The sequence below is a fragment of the Miniopterus schreibersii genome (assembly GCF_964146895.1).
Source record: "Miniopterus schreibersii genome assembly, chromosome: 6".
In the NCBI taxonomy this organism is placed as follows: Eukaryota; Metazoa; Chordata; class Mammalia; order Chiroptera; family Miniopteridae; genus Miniopterus; species Miniopterus schreibersii.
The window spans coordinates 60,231,242-60,252,836 of record NC_138107.1 but is presented as its reverse complement, the minus strand read 5'-3'; the positions used below and the strand labels follow the sequence as shown (position 1 = coordinate 60,252,836).

The 21,595-nt window shown below is 40.1% G+C and overlaps 1 protein-coding gene across 2 annotated transcripts in view; it reads left to right on the top strand.

Moving 5' to 3' along the window:
* Window positions 1-21,595, top strand: part of ROS1 (ROS proto-oncogene 1, receptor tyrosine kinase) — an 82,476-nt gene that overhangs the window by 40,211 nt on the left and 20,670 nt on the right. The window contains exons 27-39 of one of the 2 annotated variants that reach the window (XM_081141371.1): window positions 2,881-3,057; window positions 4,455-4,657; window positions 5,636-5,780; window positions 6,536-6,768; window positions 6,870-7,046; window positions 10,485-10,653; window positions 11,307-11,424; window positions 12,477-12,667; window positions 14,353-14,436; window positions 17,398-17,533; window positions 18,728-18,890; window positions 20,354-20,418; window positions 21,353-21,482. In XM_081141371.1, the coding sequence (XP_080997497.1) occupies window positions 2,881-3,057; window positions 4,455-4,657; window positions 5,636-5,780; window positions 6,536-6,768; window positions 6,870-7,046; window positions 10,485-10,653; window positions 11,307-11,424; window positions 12,477-12,667; window positions 14,353-14,436; window positions 17,398-17,533; window positions 18,728-18,890; window positions 20,354-20,418; window positions 21,353-21,482 (1,991 nt within the window). Of the gene's footprint in view, window positions 1-2,877; window positions 3,058-4,454; window positions 4,658-5,635; window positions 5,781-6,535; window positions 6,769-6,869; window positions 7,047-10,484; window positions 10,654-11,306; window positions 11,425-12,476; window positions 12,668-14,352; window positions 14,437-17,397; window positions 17,534-18,727; window positions 18,891-20,353; window positions 20,419-21,352; window positions 21,483-21,595 lie in introns of both variants that reach the window. The other variant, XM_081141370.1, reaches the window with a different exon arrangement.

The following is a 21,595-nucleotide window of genomic DNA, read 5'->3' as shown; positions in this document are numbered from 1 at the left end:
GCATCCATAGAATTTTCTGTATCTGTGGAGATTTTTTTTGTTATTTTATAATTAACAGTAGAGCTACAATGTATTGAGCTTCACTGTATATTCTAAGTATGCTGCTAAATGCATTATCTCATGTAATCTTCACAACACCTCGATGATGTAGGTACTAGCGTTGGCGATGGTGGGAATGGCACTAGGAGTTAGACTGGTGGGGTCAGACTGGACCTTGGTTCAGCAACCTTGGTACTTGAGTTCTGGCTAGGAAAGAATTCACAGTCGAGGCTCAAACTGTAAGAGAAAATTTATTTAGAATGTCACAGAGGTAGAAGTGAGTGGTAGAAGAAGTGGGCTCAGGAAACAAGTTACAGAGGCAAAAGAAGGGCCCTTGGAGCTTAGGAAAGAGAAAGGTAAAGGTACTATACCTGGAGGGGGTTGGAAGAGGGGGAAGGGAAAGGCTGGCATGCTCCCAGGAGGGAGAGGGTGCTGGGTCCTCTATCCTAAGGGCTTTTAAGGGTGGACATTTTAGGAGAAGTCCCTGGGAAGGATCTAAATAGAACAACTATCAGTTTTCCAGGTGTGTCCTTTCATGGTTGTGGTCTCCACTGATTGGCTGGTGCCTGGGGACGGGGTAATTTGTCAGTGCAGCTGGTCCTGAGGTCAGCTGTGGTGTTGTTTGTCTGGTTTTGCTGCTTTTCTGGGCCTGGAGCTGAAACACAACTCAAGCCTAGATATATTTGATGTGGGTCAGAACCTCAATGTCCTGTGGGCTTAATGCTTAAGGATTATTCTCTGGCCCTTTTATTTTCCCCCAAGGGGGTCTACTACATGACTAGCAACATACCAAGGAGGAAAAGTCAGAGGAGGGTCGGAGCGCATGACCAGTGGTATGAAAGTGTGGGGGTCTAAACGAAATGATCAGCGACATGCTAGGGGAGGAAAGGTTACCCTGGGGATGAGGTCCTTGTTTTTCCAGTTGCTGGGCAACCAGGACTTTCCACCCTGCTGACCTCCTGTACCTGGCCCATCATTCTTGCTTTGCTCATGTCTGTCTGACTGCCTACCACATTTTGCAGATGAGGAAACTGAGGCTGAGAAAGGTGAGGTAATTTGTCCAAAGGGTTACAATTAGTAAGTAGATGAGCTGGGGTTTGAAATTGGGCCATACACAACATCTATGATCTTACTCCCAGCACCCTATTTTACTTCAGTGTTGATGATTCCATTGACTCCACATTCAGCATGAATTGGTAAATATTGGAAATTCTCATGCTGGTGGATGAAACATTTGAAAATCTAAAGCAGTTTGAAAGTCTCCAAATTGGAGTCATTGTAACAGAAAAATAGACATTCTAAATTCCCTCATATATTCTTAAGAGTCTATTTCTCACTGTCCAGTATGCTATGTTGTAGTTTCATATGGTGGTTTAGGTTTAAATTAATTAAAATAAAATTAAAATTTTAATTTCACTGTCACACTAGCCACATTTTAAGTTCTCAAAAGTCACAAGTGGCTAATGGTTACTGTATGGCCAGCTTTGATATGTCTTTCCATCACCAAAAGTTACTGCGCATTGCTGATTCATATAGTAAAGTTTTGAAATTGCAAATGTGTGTGTGTGAGTGTGTGTGAATATGGAAGTTATAACTGCTCATATGGTTTTGTTGACATGCCATCCACAGTGTTTTAGAAACAGTTCTGAAGTTCTGATGGACTCAATGGGCTGCAGAGTAGAGATAATGTTTTGAATTTCTCTTATTAAGAAAATGACTTGTTTTTGTTTAATCTGTAACAAAGATTATTTTCTTAATCAAACTTTAGTTAGGCTCCTCTGAGCCCTCTTCTCAATAGGCCTGGACCTTAGCCTTCCATGTCCATCCTTGCTCACTGCAGTTTTAGCAAGAATCCTGCTGAGTCAGTTTAGAGAGAATTCCCACACCTTTGATAAGCTCTTCAGACCCCACCCTTGATGATCTTGACCTGCCTTTACCAAGATCTTACTAGGCCAGTTTAGCAAGAATCCCTTACCCTTGATGCCTCCTCTTAATAATTTCTTATCCACTGACCCTCTCATGGCATGTTGGTTATAATCTTCAGCCGTGTCTGTTATATCGAGTTGAGCACATCTCTCTCCTGTATTATAGCTCCCTCTGCGATATTGCAGTAGTGTTCTGGTCAGTGCAGGAGGCCTCTGACTTCCTAGGTCATCTTTTACTGCAGCTGAGAGTGGCATTAGGTCTTTTGGCTGCCTGCCATTTGAAAACCCACACCTTTTTCATGTTAACTATTATTAAGGCAGATTTATTTTGTTATTTCTAGAGTTGATTTTAAACTCAAATTTAGGATGTTACATTTGTTCCTGTTAAATTTCAGTCTGCTTCCTGATTCTGTTGTGATATTTTTGAATTCCCGAATATACTAGTGACAGAAAGAATTGTGTAGTGTCTGCAAATTTGATAAATATGTTCCCTGTGCATTCATTCCAAATCATTGATCAAATACTGAGCAAGGCGCTGAGCCCTGTGCCTATCATCTATTGCCTCTCTTCAGGTAGGCGTTGTTTGACTTAGAGTCACATAGGTAAGCTGTAAATCCTGGCTCTGCCCTTTACCAGCCTGTGGCCTTGACATTCTTTAACTCATCCAAGCTCAGTTTCTCCTTCTACAAAATAAGGCCAATAATATATAATATTTACTTTATGGCTGGAAGTGGAGTTTAAATGAGAACATATCTGGGAAATTTTTAGCCTAATGACATAAAATGTGTTCTTTTTTCCTATTGAAATAATATGAAGATTCAAAATTTAGCAGTTATGATATAAAAAAAGGATTTCACATTGTCTAGAGTAGAAATCATAAGATTTATGTCCTTTATTTTATGTTTTCCATAAGCAGGAAAAACACTTGTTAGCTTAACTGTGGATGGGGAATATCTGTATTGGATCTCCGCAGCTACGGGCGGCACCCAGGTGTATCAAGTAAAGAAAAGCCGCGGGGCCACCCCCTCCCGGGTGGAGGCCCCGAGGAGCCAGCGCGTCTTGGCTTACAGTTCGCTGCTGCAGCCTTTTCCAGGTAATCAAGCCACAGTCTTCTCCAGCTTGTTCTCCCAGGTCAGGGTCAGGAAAGTCTCCGAGTCTCTTTCTCTGGGCTGTTTCCCCACCTCCTCTGTTGTGCTCCGGGTGTTGCTCCAGGCTGTCAGGATCTGGCCTGCGCTCTGAGGCTGTTTGCCTCGGGGCACAGTTCATCTCGGGCTTGGGCTTGGTAGGCAACTGGAGACCCGGGAAACCCTTGGCCTGCTGTTCTCGCTGCCTGTTAGTCCCGAAAGTTCCCTTCTTTCTATCTTCTTTCTTCTTGGATGGTATTTTAGACTCCCAAGGGTGTCGCAAAGCATAACATTTCAGATCTTTTTCGAGGTCACGTCCCTATTTATAATGAGATTATGTACATCAGTCATTTAACATGCGTACCTTTGTGCTACCATTTTTATTAAGTTCTTGTCTTTTTTAAATGTGTCACTCACGAAGTTTTTAGTGTTGTGCCCCTAACTCTATTTCTCCCATAAGCCCTGTGGATTTTATTGTGCAATTCTGTATAATGCAGTGACTTTTAGGAATGCATGTGTCACATTATGGGTAGAACTGACTATATATTTACTACTGCGAATCACAATTTAAAAAAATGTTTGAAATAAAACAACCAACCAACCAAAAATAAAAATAGCATTACATTGATTCATGGGTGATATTCAAACCTAAAGTGGTTTTTGAGTTTTTTTCTCAAGCTTTCTTTGCTAGTAAGGTGCCTATGTTGTTCTAAATTAAGTATAATTCCTCACTGAAGAGGGAAAGAAATGAAGGAAACACACTCAAGTAATATTTGCTTAAATATATTTACTTGTAAAATATGTAAGTTACAAAATATTTAAAAATTGAAGATTTTATAAATAAATTGAATGCACATTTTGGTTAAAGAATCCATTTTCAACTTTGGGAAATTTAAGAGACTTAAAAAGTCCGTGTAATAACATCTATTTGAACTTGAACAGACACACGCATGCACGCACATCCCTAAAAAGAAAAGTCCTAAAGCTAGCATGACTTTTCATAAGTGGGATTCTTTTAAAAATATGATTAATATAATGCTCTCATTACTTCAAAATAAAACAAAGGCCAGCTGTATTTTGCTACTGGCTGGGTACATAATAAATGATACTTTAGCGCCATCTGCTGGAAGCACTAAGCAATTATCAGTTACCTTGCTCCCTTTTTCTGAGGCTTAGAGCATCTTCGAGATGGATGGGGGAAAAACTTGTCTTTCCGTCCCGAATAACACTTCCAGCACTTCAATACATCATGCCTTATAAGTTAAATAAAAGATAAAAATTATATTATCCTTGATGTTAAATAAATCTGTTTTCTCTTTTACCCATATGCGTATATATTTAATCTTTTTTTTCTTTCTTATTTTAGATAAAGCATTTCTGTCTCTAGCTTCAGATATTGCAGAGCCAACTATACTCAACACCACTAACACCAGCCTCACAATCAGATTACCACCTCCCAGGACAAACCTCACTTGGTACGGCATCACCAGCCCTACTCCGACATACCTGGTTTATTACAAAGAAGCTAATGGTGGGAAAAACAGCTCTGAACCAAAATATAAAATGCTGGTAAGACTGGAGCTGGTGGTCATTGTCTTTTCACAAGATATCCTTTTCTGATGTGAAATTCTCAGTCATAGTATTTCCTATATCATTTTTTTAAATGTGCTATTATGTAACCTGTACTAACTGGTTCATCAAAACATATTATGTTCTAGTCTTCTTGTCTTGGAGTAAGTTAAGCTCCAAGGAAGTATATTAACTTACCAGTTGGTAGATCACCATAGTAACAATTTCCTGACTGTCCTGAAAGAGCTGGGTTTGTTGCCCTCCCTGGTTATCTAATTATCCCCAGAAAGTGACACAGACCTGTTCTTATGGCCTGTCCGGCAGATTGCAGATTGAGGGGTAAGGACTGCGTCGTTGGACTTTTCCATGAGAGCTAATCTGTCTTGTTGTCTTTGCATTGATTAATATGCATCAAAGGTAGTGATTCCCAGCCTTGTGCACATTGGAGCTTTTAAAATCTCTGGGTCCAGAATTCAGTCAGAATCTCTGGGTGTGGGACTCAGCGATCAGTTTTTTTTTTTTAATTTCCCAGATGATTCCAAAGTGCAACCAAAGTTGAGAACCATTGGTCTAAGAAAAGTCTTTTTGCTTAAACTTTATTTCTAAGAATTACTAAATAATGTAGCTTAATCTGTTACTGTATTCACGTTTGTGTCACATCCTTCCAATGCCATCTTGCCGAATTTCTAATGCAATGCTGATAAAATAGTGTCCTCCTCTGGGAATCTAGCTTCCTATGTGCCATGAGTCTGTCGCAAAATTGACTGAAGGCCGTCAGCCATTTAGCATTTATTCTTGTAGCTATTAAACAACTCAGGCCTGTGCAGTTAGAACAGAGAACATTTTCATTCATGATCCAAGATTAAAAAATAAACATTTTTGAATATTTGAATCTTTAAAATCTCTTTGATTAATTAATTTCTCCCCATTTGCGCAAAAAAGAAGAATCACATATTGCTTTTTTAAACTTAATTACAGGAGTTTCAGGACAGTATAGCCCTTATTGAAGGTTTGCAACCATTTTCAACATATATGATAAGGATAGCTATAAAGAATTACTATTCAGATCCTTTGGAACAGTTACCCCTGGGAAAAGAGATTTGGGGGAAAACTAAAAGTGGAGGTGAGTTATGGGCTTGGTGTGGGTTGCGAGAATGGAATTTTATGATGTATGTGATGTGTATGTTTTTGCCTGAATATTAAAGTAATCTTTATTATGTGAGCTTTTTAAAGCTTCATAAGAAAAATGTATTGGTTGAAAAATACTTTGATGACCTAATTTTTGCTCTAACAGCAGAAGATGATAAATAATATTCCATCAAAATGAAAAGCAACTAGAAGCCAAAACATCAGAATCAATACTGTTTGACCAAGAAGCACATTCTTTGGTCTCACCACACAGTGTCACCCTCTTCCCGTATATTCACAGGGCTCTGTGCTCACGGTGAGACAGGAAAACCACGCCTTTTCTCTATGCGAATTTTACTGAAGCCACTGTAATATAACATATTGCCTTAAAGAAAATGGATCTGGAATCTAAAAGGGTGTTCTTAGAGGTGGCGATTATTACGAAGGGATGCCATTTCTTTCAGATGTCTCATGAATCCACAGAAATCGCTCCAACTTGGCTGTTCATCATCACGGGCCAAATCCTGGAGCTAGAGTCAGAGAAGGATTTAGTCACCAGGCAAAAATAAGCCAGAGCCTTTCAGGCAGCCTGTTCACTTAGCATTATATAAGAGGCTGGCTCTCCTGCGGGACATCTGTCACTCATTCTGCTCACATGATCTCCCTGTTCCTCAACCAAGACCCCGTTACTTCTTTCCATGTCCCAGTGCTCTTGCGACATCCCTTGTCACGCGTTGCTATTTCTTTCAGTCCCAGAGGCTGTCTGGCTCATTAACGCCACGGTGCAGTCGGACAGCAGCCTTGTCGTATCCTGGAGAGAGTCTCCCGAGCCAAACGGGCCCGCGGCGGCGGTGCGCTACCAGCTGGCCATCTCGGGCCGGGGCCCGGCTCCCCCGGCGCCTCGCAGGCGCAGCGCCTACCCGGGCGGCCGCCTGGCGCTCCCTGTCACTGGGCTGGCCGGCGGCAAGCTGTACGTGCTGAAGGTACAGGGACCAGAGTGGGTGCCTTTATTGCCATTTTCAAGCACAGGGGTTTGAAAAGGTTAAGCAATTGTTTTTTTGTTTTGTTTTGTTTTTACAAAAAGGTCCTGGCCTGCCACGCCGAGGAAATGTGGTGTGCTGAGAGTCACCCCGTCACTGTGGAAACGTTTGACACGCCAGAGAAACCTTATGCCTTGGCTCCAGGCAACACTAGTTTGCAGTTAGGTTGGGAGGCCCCATCTAATGTGAACCTCATCAGATTTTGGTTTGAACTCCAGAAGGTAGATCACACCTTTAATGCAAAACTTTCCTTTATGCTGTAGAGTAAGTCGAGAGCCCTTTTGCACATCTCTAGAGCATTCTCTTGTATAAATCAACAATATATTTGACCACATTCATTGATTCAGGTTTGCCATATAGAAGCAGTGAGCTGTCTAGGCTAATTTCTGACAGAAAGAATTCCCAGAGAGATTCATTTGCTCTTAAAAGGCTCTATGTGAAACGGTATAAATGATGGTTTATGGATTTCACAATATTTTACTTCATTTAGATGTTATCAGCATGGTTCTCTGGTTTAAAGTCCATAGCAATTTGGTGTTTTCTATTTTAACAAAATGAAGGACATGTATAAGCAAATAATCAAAACCTTGTTTAGAAATGTCCTTTCAACCATTTAAGGGCTGTATAGCAACAGGAGAGAAGTAAAATATAAAACCATTTTGATCTTGGCATGTAAACTCTAAATGTTTCTTATCCAAAAATCTTCATGCTTTAACCAATATAAAAATATCCAGTGAATTTTAAAGTATCAATTAATATAATTAATTCACTGCTAAGGAAAGTCTACATTGATTTTATATTGCTACAGTTAAGGTGGATTATTACATTTTTATAGCTGCTACATTTCATTTTCATCCTTATAAATGCCTGTGCCCACATTTGTAAAGATTGGCTGGAAATGTTTCGTTCATTGGTAACTTAAAAACAAATCAGTATAGTCGTGGCCTCATTTTTCTTTAAAAATGAAGTTGCTCTCAGGATGTTTTTTAGATTTTACTACATGAGTTTATTTTGTGATCTTGTACTTTTATATAAAAACTATGAAATATGTGAAACAATAGTAAATGTTGAGTTGATAACACCAAAGGCCACATAGTTGAACGGGACTTTTTCCATCGAGCGTGTTTATGGGGATGTGTTGCCTATTTGAAAAATGGTCATCTTATAAAAATGCAGTTAAATTGGAGAAACTGGGGGATCCGCTTGTTTTTGGACATCTGTTTAGATGAGCTCAACGCAGGTCAGTTTAAAGTCAAGGGGAGGCATATAAAGCTCATTTCCCAGGTCAAAGAGATGAAATGGGTAAGGACCTTAGAGAAGATCTCCAGCCTCTCGTTTTACTGATGAGCAGTCAGAGACCCAGACAGGCGCCAACATGAGTCAGCGCTCACCAGGCAGCCAGCCGAGGACCCAGGGCCGACTGCCCCCTGCCCAGCCCTCCCGGGCGCCAGCCATGAAGGGGCCCGAGCCCGAGTCGCTAGGCCGCCCCGCTCCTCGTGTTCAGGAGGAGCACAGCGGGGGGCTGCCTGGCTCAGTTCTCGTGACTTCCACACGATGCTTTTTGTTTCAAAACTTCCTCTTTCCTTACACTTGCTCAACACAGGTTTAGAAAGACCGCTTCACAGTCATGAAGCTGAAATTGTTTGATACAGTGATTTCTCCACGTGTGACCCCCTGTAGATGCTAATTGATGAGCACAGCCGAAGGCGATGTTAATTGATGAGTGATATCCAGTGAGAAAGTTGTCTACTTTGAACCTACCTTATAATAACAGGACAGCTGGGAATGACTCTCTAAGTCTCGGCTGAAACTCTGAGGCAGGTGATTGCGGTGAATATGCCTCCTTTTAGTTAACAATTTTTTTAGAAAGGAAAGGAGACAAGGTCTCTCTCTTTTCTGTCAAAAGCTCCTTACATGCAAAATGAGAGATTCAAGCACACGGCTAAATTTCTATCTATGTCTTAAATGTCATAGATCTTTTTTGTTCTAACAGTGTACAAAAGAAGAATAGATTTGATTTAAGATTGGAGAAAAATAAGTAATTTTTCTCTTTTTTCCCTTTTTCCCATGGAAGCCCATTGAGACCGTGTTTTCCTCAGCTATCTGGGGGACTCCCTACCAAAACCCAACATTTTTGAAGTCCCAGTCTCTGAGACACCATAGTCTGCACCGTTCCCCACCGCCACCCCCCTCCCAATAATTTGAAAATCCCTCTGTGGCAGCCTCCACCCCGCACGTCAGCCTCTGACGCACGGGAGCTTCTGGCCCTTGTGGGATTTACCGGACGACCCCTCCCCAAGCCTGTGGTCTGTCCAGAACATTCGTTGCTGTGATGCTCTATCGTTTTCCAGTAGCAGCCCTGCTCACGCATCTCCTTGACGTTTCACTCCTGGGTGGTGTGGGATGTTGGGCCATCCAGACAGTCACCAAAGGTAGTTTCTGTAGCAGGTCATTAAGGACGTAGTTCAGAGGGCTGACATTTTTGAGCCAGAATCAATCTCTCTCCCCCTCTCTCTCTCTCGGTAGGTTCAGAGTAAATGTTAAGGATCCAGTATATCTGTTTCCTTAGGTTATATGTCTCGGTGGGACTGAAACATTTATTAAGTTTCTCAGGCCGTGTCCCAGACATCTGCATTTCTGTCTCTTTCTCAGTCCTTCTGTTCCCCTCCCCCCTTTCTTTATGTAACAAGGTGGCCTGAAAGGGCGACAGAGAATCATTCCTAATTGAATAAAAAACTGATATAAAGTGTCCATCCAATGAAACGACCTGACCTTGGAGTGCTAATGAAAAAGGAGATGTAAAGCAAGGTCTGTTTATGGAAGCTGACCTTCCTAGGACACTCGACTGGCGAAAATGCACCAAGAGCCCTGGACAAAATGCCACATCCTATGTCTGTGCTATTGTACATTGAAAAGCATTGCCATTTTCAAATAATGACATCAAGGGTCCAAATACACGGATTTTTTAAAAAAATAATGTCACAGAGGAAAAAGTTTAAGACAAGTGTAATCAGAGACCCAGCATGTGAGGTGGAATGAAAGTAAGATTTCCTCCATAACTGCTCCCCTGGCTGCTTTATGGCTCGGTGACCACGGGCAGAAACATCCTTCTTTCTGGAATCTAGTCTTACTTTGTGTAATAATAAGGAATGCTAGTTAGATGTCTGAAAGCGTTGGGGAAGAAAAACTAAATGTTTAATCTATAACTCACTGTGGGCTTCTTCACAGAACCAAAACATGTAAAATTATTATTATTTTGAAATTAACCCATCTGTGGAATTGAAAGCGTCACTGTCTGATCCCCCATTGTCCCTCGGCGTGAAGTGCCTCCTCCGGCATCCTGGTTTAACGTAGCCTGTACAGTGGGAGGAAACTGGAGGTCAAGCTCTGGATCTCCCCCAGCGACACGTAGTCAGAAGTGCACGACCCCCTCGGACTTACCCCGGGGACTGTCCTCCAGTCAGTTACGGCTTGTCATAAAAATAAAGTGGCTATTGGCAGTGGGGATGCTGTCTGGGGCCAAACATAAAGAAGCTCTTATTTTTAATAGAGAATGCATTTTATTCAAAGTTTCGTTGCTTGCCTTGGTGTGTGAATTTCTGCGTTTAAGGAGGTTTTCTTAAAGAAACAAGGATGTTCCCGGAGTCTTCTTTCCCCAGGGGCAGCACAGCGAGTTTTGCCGCGTGAGAGCTTCGTGCAGCCGAGGCCCGGCCCACGTGTGCAACATCCCGGGCCTGCGGCCTTTCACTCCTTACGGCGTCCGAGCGGCGGTGGTCTACAGGACGGGCGAGAACAGCACCTCGCCGTCCGAAAGCTTTAGGACGAAAGGTGAGCGCTCACGTCCAGCTCCAGAAAACCCTGGCAGGCCTTATGTCACCAATCCCAGAGGCTGACATGTTTTTTGAAAGAGTAAATTACTATTTCTGAAACTTGAGTGAAGAAATTGAAAAAAGTTAGGAGTCCTTATAGACAGAAATGAGATAATAGTCACCTGGGCTTGCAAGGTTTTGAACAAGGCAAAATCGTTTCGCCTTTCAGTGTTCAGATTTCCCGTGTAGCTGTGACATTTTGCAGTAAGAACTAAAGGAAAACAGCATTACTGAGTGTTCGGCCAATGTTTACTTACTGACTACTATAACCACAGGCTAAAGATTTAAAAAATCAAAAAAGTATATTAAACTAACTAGTGTTCTAAAAGGTATACTGTAACTCCGAATTTATCTTATAAGAATCAAATGCTCCAAAACTTAAAATATTTTCTTTTTGTATCACTTATTTCATGTCAAGCTAAGATATATTGTTACTCTTATCATGAATCCATCACTAATCAAAACTTCAGATACTCATTTAAAAATATGCACTTATATGAAAATATTTCTGAATGTTTCTTTCCTCTTAGTAAATATAGTCCAAAGAAATATGTCGTGCAGAATATTTTCTAATTCTAATATATCAATCAGTGTTTTCTTTTGTTTCCAAAGCTGGAGTCCCAAGTAAACCAGGCATTCCAAAGTTATTAGAAGGGAGTAAAAATTCAATACAGTGGGGAAAAGCTGACGATAATGGAGGCGGACTTATGTGCTATATCCTTGAGATGAGGTATGTCTGTTGGGAAAAGTGCTTTGTAAACAACAAAAAGCTAAGTAGTTCATTGTAAGGTGTTATTAGATCAAAATTAATACTATTTACCAATATGTATTTTATAAATAAATATGAAGGATCTTTAGTTTAAGGACCTTGAATGTGTCATTACTCTCTGCTCGGATCCTAGCAGCTGGCCTTGGCACTCCAATTACAAGGCAGATCACATCAATCTTCTCAAAAACCTGTAACTGCTTGTCAAAACTTTATGGAAATAATTCCATCACTGGCACATGTAACTTGTATTACTTAATATCTATTCTGTTCAAGAAGCTGAGCTGATGTTTAATGTTAGACGATGGTATGCATGTACATTTCTGATGTTAATTTGTTTTAGCAAGATGCATAATGTCTGGGGAAATTTGTCAAAGAGCTAGGTATTCTTCAGAATGTAAAATCAGGAACAGGTCACCCAGGATTCTCTGTCCACTGGGAAGATCACAGTTTGCAGTGTGTTCTCGGGGCCTGAAAATATGCCTTTGATGAAAACGAATCAGCTGATGAACATACGCAACCTCGGGTCCAGCCGGTATGAGGAGCTCTGTGAATCATAACTGGCTCAGATGAACTGATTTCATGCCAACACAGAGGGAGAATTTCAAATTCCACAGACACGCCCCTCACGGGACTATGAAGCTATCTTTTTAAGAAGCTCCAAGGACAAAAGTCACTTCCATAATTATAGTCCTGGCTACTTGAGCTTTAGATCTATTTTTGCTTCATCTTGCCTTGGCATTCCCATAACCTTAAAAAATTTTCCTGCTTATGCTAGAGGATTATGTTAGCCATATTTCTAACTGAAACCTTCTTGAAATTTTTGTTACTGTTTTTCACAGAGAGTGAAATACATTCTGACCTGCAGAACTGTCTTGGTGGCCTGAGACTGTGGTTATGCTCACCAGTTAGGCCTCACCGTGGTCTTGTAGGACCCCTTTTACGTGTTCCCCTCAATAACACATATATTGTCTCATAAATGTCCTATATTCATGGTTTTGCTCTTACTTTTGCAGAAAAAGTACTTCAAATGATTCACTAAACCAGAACTTAATGTGGAAGATGGCATTTAATGGATCCTGCGGTAGCATTTGCACCTGGAAGTCCAAAAACCTGACAGGAACATTTCAGTTCAGAGTAGTAGCTGTAAATAGCCTGGGATTTGGTGAATACAGTGGAATCAGCGAGAATATTTTGTTAGCTGGAGGTATGTTACCATGTCTGCCTACATACTAACTTATTACGCAAAGCTTCCAAGAGAAAGATGGTGCATTCATAACATCAGCAATAAGTTGAGTAACTGTATAATTTATCATCTACCGGACTATGCATTTCATCCGATGTGCTCTTCTTAAAGCATCAACACCATCGTCGTTTTTCTCCTGTGTAATAATCAGCCAGCTCTTCACGCCACCTCGCCCAGTCCGTGCTTCTAGAAAGAGCCCCGCTGCCCAGAGCCTGCTGTTTATCCAGCCTTACTGCCTGTTCCCGGCACTCTCATCTTCTCCACGATGGGCCTAAAACTATGCTGTGTCACTTTCTTAATATTTCCATCTTCCACTGTGTGTCCGATTTCAGTTCGTGACACATCATCTTTCTAGTCACATAGCCTAGAAATCTCAGTGCCGTGTTTAATTTTTCCCTCTGCTCAGCCGCCTGCTGATTTACCACCTCGATGCCTGTCTGATGAGGTCCCACCTTGCCGTTTCCACTTTGCCCTTCCTAACCTAAGCTGTGGTTTCTGGCCTGTGCTCTTGGCTTAATGCTGACTGTTGATCAAGCCAAAGCACAGCTGGATCGCTTACCCCCTCCTGAAGTGCCCGAAAAGGCCCTCCGCTCACTGCCTTCAGGACCAGGCTCAAACTTCTGGGTGGCATTTGGGGCTTTCTGTGGTTTGCCCTCCGTGTGCGGTTCACCTCTCCCAGCACTTACCCCTTTGCTGCAGCCACATCGGACTGAAAACCTTTCACGACACTAGGCCTTCAGCCTTTGTTTCTTTCAGCCTGGAACGCGGGTCTCCTCAGCCTACCAGTCACCCCACTGCCTGGCATTTCCTCTCCCTCACTTTCTGCCAGTTGAAATTCTTCTCATCCTTCAAGGCCTAACTGAAATGAACTCATGATGCTAAACTGATAGTCTTCAGGCTAATAAATGGTTGCATTTTACACACACACAGCCCACTATTCTACATGAAACTTTCATTGGTGTTTTTCAAATAATAGTTATCTAGATAAGTGTTCAACAAACTTTCTCTGGAAAGAACCAAATGGTAACTATTTTAGGTTCTGCAGGCTGCATCTGGTCTCTGTAGCATATTTTTCTTCTTTCTTTCTTTCTCTTTTTAAAATAATACTTTAAAAGTCATTCTTAGCTCCTGAGCAGTGCAGAATCAGGCTTTGGCCAGATTTAGCCTATGGCCTTAGTTTACCAAGCTCTGTCTACATGTTTATCTCCTCTACTCAACTGAAACTACCCAAGAGAAGGTGCCATGTTTTATGTTTATATTCCTCAATTCAATACCTAAGGGATTAAATGTGTATGAAGACGTTATAGAGAAATAATAATCCCGACTATATAACATATGATGAAGACTGAGACTTCTTGTCCCAAATTCATTAAAAGGATTATCCATGTTTTCTGGGTTACTCTAAAGTAGCAACCTGGGTGGGTACATCCCTATGAGGTAAACTGGCTCTTTGGCGGGTGGGAACCCACATGTAAAAACACTGATTTTTATTTCCCATGGTGTAAATACTCTTACCATAAATGACTTCAAGCTACATAGTTTAACTGGCTCCTAAAATACCATTGGAGCCAGTTCTGGTATATCAGGCAGCTCACCTGGACTGTCTATTCTGTGAATTAATTTCTTTTTCTCATTTATTTCTTTAGATGGTTTTTGGATACCAGAAATAAGCTTTATACTTACTGCTGTAATTGGAATATTTCTGATTGTTATAATCCCATTGATCTTTGGTAAGTAAAAAAAAATTTAAATAGGTAATAAATGATTTACTTGATTACATTACTTGATTTATCTCTTAGTTTATTTAATCTCCCACATGAAATAAATTCATAAAATTTACAATGTTACCTTTGGCTATGCATTCATAACCATTATGTTTTGTGAATTGTATTCTGGATCTAAGAGCAACTATTTTATGAACAATATATCTATATTTATACTTCATGGTATACTTTAGATAGAACTACTTGTGAGAACACTGACTTTAACTTTCTTTAAAATAGTATTTGTTCCTGATTGTGTAACAAGTGTTTTGTGGCTTATAGTTTTAAATAAATAAACAATTACTCTGGGTATATAAAAAAAGGGTAGGATTAATGTGAGACCAGTGGCAGTCCTTGGTTGGGATAGTCTGGGTCTCCAGGCAGACAGCCTGGTTTGGAATGAGCAGGGCCTCTTTTGCAGAAGATCCATTTCTGGCTTGTAGGATGCACTCTCACTTTCAGATGTCCGACTTGCCTCTTTCAAATCCCTGCTCATTTATATATGCCTAGGGAAACAGAAGAATTAGGGTAGATAGATAGAAAACTATTTCCCACTATTCCTTTTATACTAATGTGCTAGTCACCGAAGTCCTTTTAAAAAAAGATTTAGCTTAATGATGAGAAGATACAGTGACAACCCCAAATATTGGGCCTATCGGGTTATTGCAGTGACCATATATCCTGGTTCATTCCTATTATTTCAGCACAAACATTAGTAGCACTTTCTTTCAGTCCCTATAATGTCTTGGTTTGGATTATAAGATGTATGGTCACCCCATCATTATTAATATTATGAGTCCCTGACATGCTGAAAGATTACAAGGAAAGCATATTTACCAGAAAAGGACACTCAAGTACATATTCAGGAAATCGTGGCTTATTGTTTTCATAAATAAGGAAAGGTTAGAAGAGACTGTTTAAGGAAAATTTACAAACATAAAGTTGAAATCTCTCAGGATAGCGAAAGCCAATATTTCACTAAGTGTTCTAGATACTTTCCCCCAAACCAATTGGAATCATAAGCTGTTGGAGAGCATGTTGAAACTTGAATTGAGATTTCTTTTCAAGATTCCACCCAGATAATATATGGAACTCCTTCAGCTAACTTGGAAAGCTAAAAATTTCAGCTGACCCTGCCAGGATATTAACCTGTGGTTCCAGGGAGTCTAAGTATTGCACAGCTGATGTTTGTGTCGCTAAGCCAGCCCCTCCGGAGTTACGCATAGGACTGCAGTATATTTGACAGTTGGCATATAGGCTTGACTGCTTGTCTGCTTTCCTACGGGGAAGGAGTCGTACATGGAGAATCTTCCATTTGCCTTTGCTTGCCTACTTGTACATCACCGTTGTTTAAGCTCGTGACTCTAGTGGATGAACATGAGATAATTTCAGACAGCCTATTGTGCTTTCAAGACGTCCTATGGATATCTGACTTTCTCAGAACTTAAAGGTCTCTATTCTATTTGGAACTCACAGATTTTTGAGTATAGCTAAACTAGTCTGGTTATTTAGGAAACGTGCATGTGGTTTTACTGTTAGGGGCGTGTAAGGGCCTGAGAAAATTCTGAGTTATTAAAATAATGAACAGTAGCAATTGTTTTAAATCTGTATTGTGCTGAGGGCTCTCATCAGTCATACTTAAAAATACAAAATTGAAACAAGGGTTTAAAAATAAGCATTGACAGCCTTTGCTGTGTGGAGCAGTCATATCTAATGTGCAACATTAGCCATATGCTGGGAGCAGAGGGAAAGATAAAGCAGTAAAATATAATTGCTGACCTCGGGAGCTTGCCATTTAATGAGGGAGGTAAGACCTACCTGTGTGAAAAGATAAGTAGTGCTATATGTGTTAAAAAACAATAAAAGGCAATGAGTGGTACCTGAAATACACAAGCCAGTGACATAGAAGCGCTGAGAGCCACAGTTAGTCTTATAAGCTCAGAGATGAGAGATCAGTAGAGGCTGCAGAAGTCTTAGAAGATGTCACTGAAAGTGGGAGACATTAACCTGGGCCTTTAAAAATGAAGAGAAGTGGTGAGAGCATTTTGTGCTTGAAAAATTGCATTAGCAAAAGTGCTTAAGATCTATCCCTGTGTGTTCCCTCAGATGGAATTTCACTTGAATAAAACTCAAACCTATTGAAAACAGAAGCTCCCATGGAATAAAGTTCAAATTTTCATGATCATCTAACAAAGCATCCTTGCTGTTTTCAGTTTCTGAGCCAATATTCTAGGATAGATGGATGATCTTATTGCTAGAATTGTATTTTAATCTTTAAAAATACCATTTATTTTTTATGATTATAAAATAATATTTGCTCACTGTATGAAGAAGACAATACAAATCACCCGTGATTTCACAACTGGGGAGACTCCCTGCTAACATTTGGTGGGGTTCCCTCCAATAATTTCTCTGTGTATCTGAATATGTGTATATAAACAACAATGGATATATGCTCTTGTACTCTGCATTTAAAATAAGCATGCCGTTATAGCCATTATATTGCAAGCACTCCTCCGGTCTACTAAGGAGTAAAACCTGGACATATCTGGACTCAGAAATGAATTTGTTTCACTAATAATTATTATATAAGTGTGTTTTGGTTTGACTTTGGTTTATGGGTGATTTTGAGGAATAAATTCTGATATTAAGACACTTCAACTTGTTTTTAACTGCAATAAGAAATATATATATTAAATGTTACTCCAATATGTGATCAAAAGTGAGGTTGTATAAGCTATGTGTTTTTCTATGGCTTTGTACCTAGATTTAATTAGTTTTCTTTATTATGGGCATATTTTTCAATCAAATTCTGTTATTTTACCAATGGTGTCCTTATAGGTAAGTACTTAAAATGTATTGTTAACGTGTCCTAAAGGAAACAGGAAGCAATGCTTTGTTTTATATGATGTCTTTGCTTCTTTATAGTCTGGCATAGAAGATTAAAGAATCAGAAAACTCCCAAGGAAGGGCTGGCAGTTCTCATAAACGAAGACAAAGAGTTGGCTGAGCTGCGCGGCCTGACAGCTATGGTGGGCCTGGCCAACGGCTGCTGTGCCATACAGTGCGTAACCGGGCGTCATCCTGGGGCACCTAGAGAAGGGGTGGGCAGGATCACCCCGGGTTGTGCCCACTAGTCTGACATAATTGCTAATAACACACCCTTCCACCCTCACATGTGACCTGGGATAGATGGCAAATAATGTGGTTATCCGATCCTGAGGAAAGTAAGCGAAAATCAGCTGTTTTCCAGTGTCTTACCACACAGTTCAAAATAAACGAAACAAGGAGTTAAAGACCACATTGAGGGGAGTAGATGGTAACGTGATAGGTTCAGCTGGAGGCATCCGGGAGAGAGGAATTTCAAGGGTCTCATGTGTGTGCTAGTAATTCAATCTAATTCTCTTCAGAAGTTGTATGGTGGTTGCCTACAAAAGCTCTTTACGTTAGATGAGTTTTGAACTTATGTTGTCATATAACAAAAAAAATATTTAAATGGCTTTTTATACAAGACACTATATTATACTCTATATAAAAGGGAATTATATAGTTATAGGCCTTGAAATTTGTAATTTAAGACATAAAAATGAAGGATTTGGAGTAGACACAGAAGTGATCTAAATTAGCTATTCAGAGGTGACTTTTCCTTGAGAAAATACTCAGCACATCTGACATTTGAGATTCTCTTTTAAAAACCCAAAGCATTTTAAGTGCAGATGCATTTATTTCCCTCATAATATTCCAAGTGAGAAGCTTGGCTTCCTAAAAGTTAACCTGATGGAGATGGATCTGATGTCTGTGGCCATAGTAAATTTCATTTTATATAAGAGATCAGGTGTGTGAAATAGTAAGGTAAATGCTTTTTAGATCATAAATCCAGATGTATTTGTTACTAATTTGCAATTGCTTTTTATACAAATTGGTAACCTGAAGAAATTAATAATTAATAACTGTAATAAAACAAGCTACAACAAAAAGTCTTGAGGCAATGCACACATGGGTGTGTTTCTATCTAAATGAATGTGCCTCGAAGCAGTGACATGGTCTGCCTGGGGTTTAGAATAGGGAAAGAATATTCTGAATGGCGGGATAAGGAAGTAATAGGAACACAAAATTCCACATCACTGTATCTCATAGAATGCACTATAGTGTTGCAAAGCCATGAGAGTTCTTTCTCACACTCTTTCGAACCCTGACACCAACACCATGGTGTAAACCATATGTATCTTGGGAGACCAAAAATATTGTTATTTTCTAGCACTCTTCCAACCCAAGAGGAGATTGAAAGCCTTCCTGCCTTCCCTCGGGAAAAACTGACTCTGCGCGTCTTGTTGGGAAGTGGGGCCTTTGGAGAAGTGTATGAAGGGACAGCAGTAGGCATCTTAGGAGCTGGAAGTGGAGAAACCAAAGTAGCAGTGAAGGTAATGTGGTTTTCACTCCTTGACATGGATGGCAGCGTATTCACATGGATTTACATGGATACAACTGTAATGAAAGATGAGTGATCTTAATTGAAAAGAGAACTGGTAGAAGGTAGAAGCCTATTCATGGCTACAGATATTACATTTTTTTCTTCCATGTCCTACATAAGGTCTGAAATTAATAGTAACCTCTATGGTTACTAATTAGTTAAGACCCAGCAGTTTTCCCCTTTAAATATACTAGAAGAAAAGTGGGGATGTTAAGCACATCCTCAAAGTCTTAGGTAATAGGGCAGATTGTAAATATTTTAGGCTATGGCCATATCATGTCAGTTGCAACTCTGCCACTCTGTCATTGAGTATGTAAACCAATGAGTGTGGTATGTTCCAGTTAGATTTTATTTATGAAAACTGAAGTTTGAATTTCATATGATTTCTGTGTAATGAAATAGTATTCTTTTTCACGTTTTTCAACCATTTAAAAATGTAACATGTCAATTATACCTCAATAAAGCTAGAAAAAAATAAAATAAAAATGTCACAACTATTTTCCAATTGCAAGCTGTACAAAAATAGGTGACAGGGCGGAATTGGTCCTCAGGCTGTATTTTGCTGACCGGTACCACAGTTATCCACCGTGGCATATTAAATGTAGTTTTAAGGAAGCATTGGATATATACTCAGGTTTTTGCAGAACTTTCTTTTGTCAGGAGAGATGATGAATCTTTTATATAATTGAGCAATATCCTGATCACGGCTTGTTAGGAGTTTATTGCTTTGAGGGTGAGCTATACAATGAGAAAAGTTGGCAAAATTTTCTCAACTGGTTTAAATAAGTGTCTATTTTTCTCACATAGCAGGATGACTGCTGGCTTTAGTGCAGTGCCAGTAGATCTGAAATTCTCTTGACTTTGTACATGTGTTGCCTCATGGTCCCAAGATGGTTGCCAAAGAATCAGGTATCACATCTTTATTCAGGCCAGAGCATTCGTCGACCAGAACTGAGACATATTTGCAAAGGAGGCTGGAGAATTGCAGGACATGGTTTTCATGATTATCTCAAATCAATTTCCTGGGACTTGGCACCTTGCATCTAAGAAACAAACTAGGGTATTGTTAGCAAGGAAGCCAGGGAAACAGATATTGAATAGAAAACTCTGAAAATTAAGAAAGTAGCTTAAACACCAAATTTGTTCTCTTTTTAAAATTTCTACATTTTGGAGAGACTTTGTGTAACTATTACTAGGTCTTTTATCTATCAGGTATTTCTACTTAAATACTTTCAGTAACAGGAGCTATCTTTTGAACAGGCTTGCATAGCACATGTATATGCATTATCTATTATCTACTTTGAAATTTCTGGGTGGATGGTATAAAACAAAAGAAAGATGATCTCCATTAACTCACTGAGCTCACAGAAATGTCTGCTATTCTGATTCTTGGCTGGTTTTTATGTTGCACAGACTTTAAAGAAGGGCTCCACGGACCAGGAGAAGATCGAATTCCTGAAGGAGGCATATCTGATGAGGTATCAGGGCAGCTCTAAAGTAGTTTTCCCTTGGTATGGGTAGGAAGCTTTTACATCCGATTGGTGGATTTTTAACATTCAAAATCACCTGACATAATAAATCATGCCCCAAAGGAACATGGCTGGAGTTTGAATGGAAATATGTCTGTAATGAGAAGTATTCCATAGAAGCCCGTCTTCCAAGCCTGGGCACAGGCTGTCCTCTGGCAAAAGGTCTTCCTTCCTTTTACCTTCAATGAGAAGATTGTTTTGCAAGTGACTTCTGAAGCTGATCAGCTTTAAACATGCTTATGATCTTCTGAATGTGTAATAGTGGTTGAACTGGACTGAGAAAGAGAGCGTTCTCTTAAGTACAGTGATACCGATGAAAATATCCCTTGTCTTGCTAAGCTTGTGTTCAGTGTTAGAGTCAGTTGTTGGGCATGAAAACTGCTCTAAGACATCTCAACAGGAAGACCCGAGGAAGTGGTCCCAAGCTGTGGGTTCTGGTTATTAGATTGGGGTTTACTTGCTTTGACGTCTTGAGGAAACAGTTGTAGCCAAACCTGCCTCTCTGAATTGTTTCTCTAAAACAGAGAGAATAATATTTCATACTTGTGGTGGCCAAAACCATAATGTTATCAAATACCTGTTGAAAAAGGAATTTAGTTCAACCTACTTTCTTTTCCGAAACACAAAATTCTTAATATAAACATGATTTCTTCTAAAACCCACCCTGCTCTATGCATGTGCACTGGCCACTAGGGGTTGCCGTATTACCTCTGTAAGGCAAGAACACAGAGCAGCACTGGGGAAAAGGAGGCGCTCATTTATCAGAGGGAAAAATGAGGGCTTTTGCAGAAAACTGGATAAGCAATTGCTCTATTCCATAAAGGCCCTCAGCTGGACTTCTGTTGCTTTCATATCATCCCGCCTGTCTCTTTCCACCTTCTAGCAAGTTTAACCACCCCAACATTCTGAAGCAGCTCGGAGTTTGTCTGCTGAATGAGCCCCAATACATTATCCTGGAATTGATGGAAGGAGGCGATCTCCTCACCTATTTGCGGAAAGCCCGGATGACAACGGTAGGAAATGGGGTCCCCAGGATTGGTTTTGTAATGCAAATATCCTATAATGTCCTGTTAATTTTCTTTCAATTCAATAGGCTACCATTTTGGCCAATGGGAGACTTCCTTGG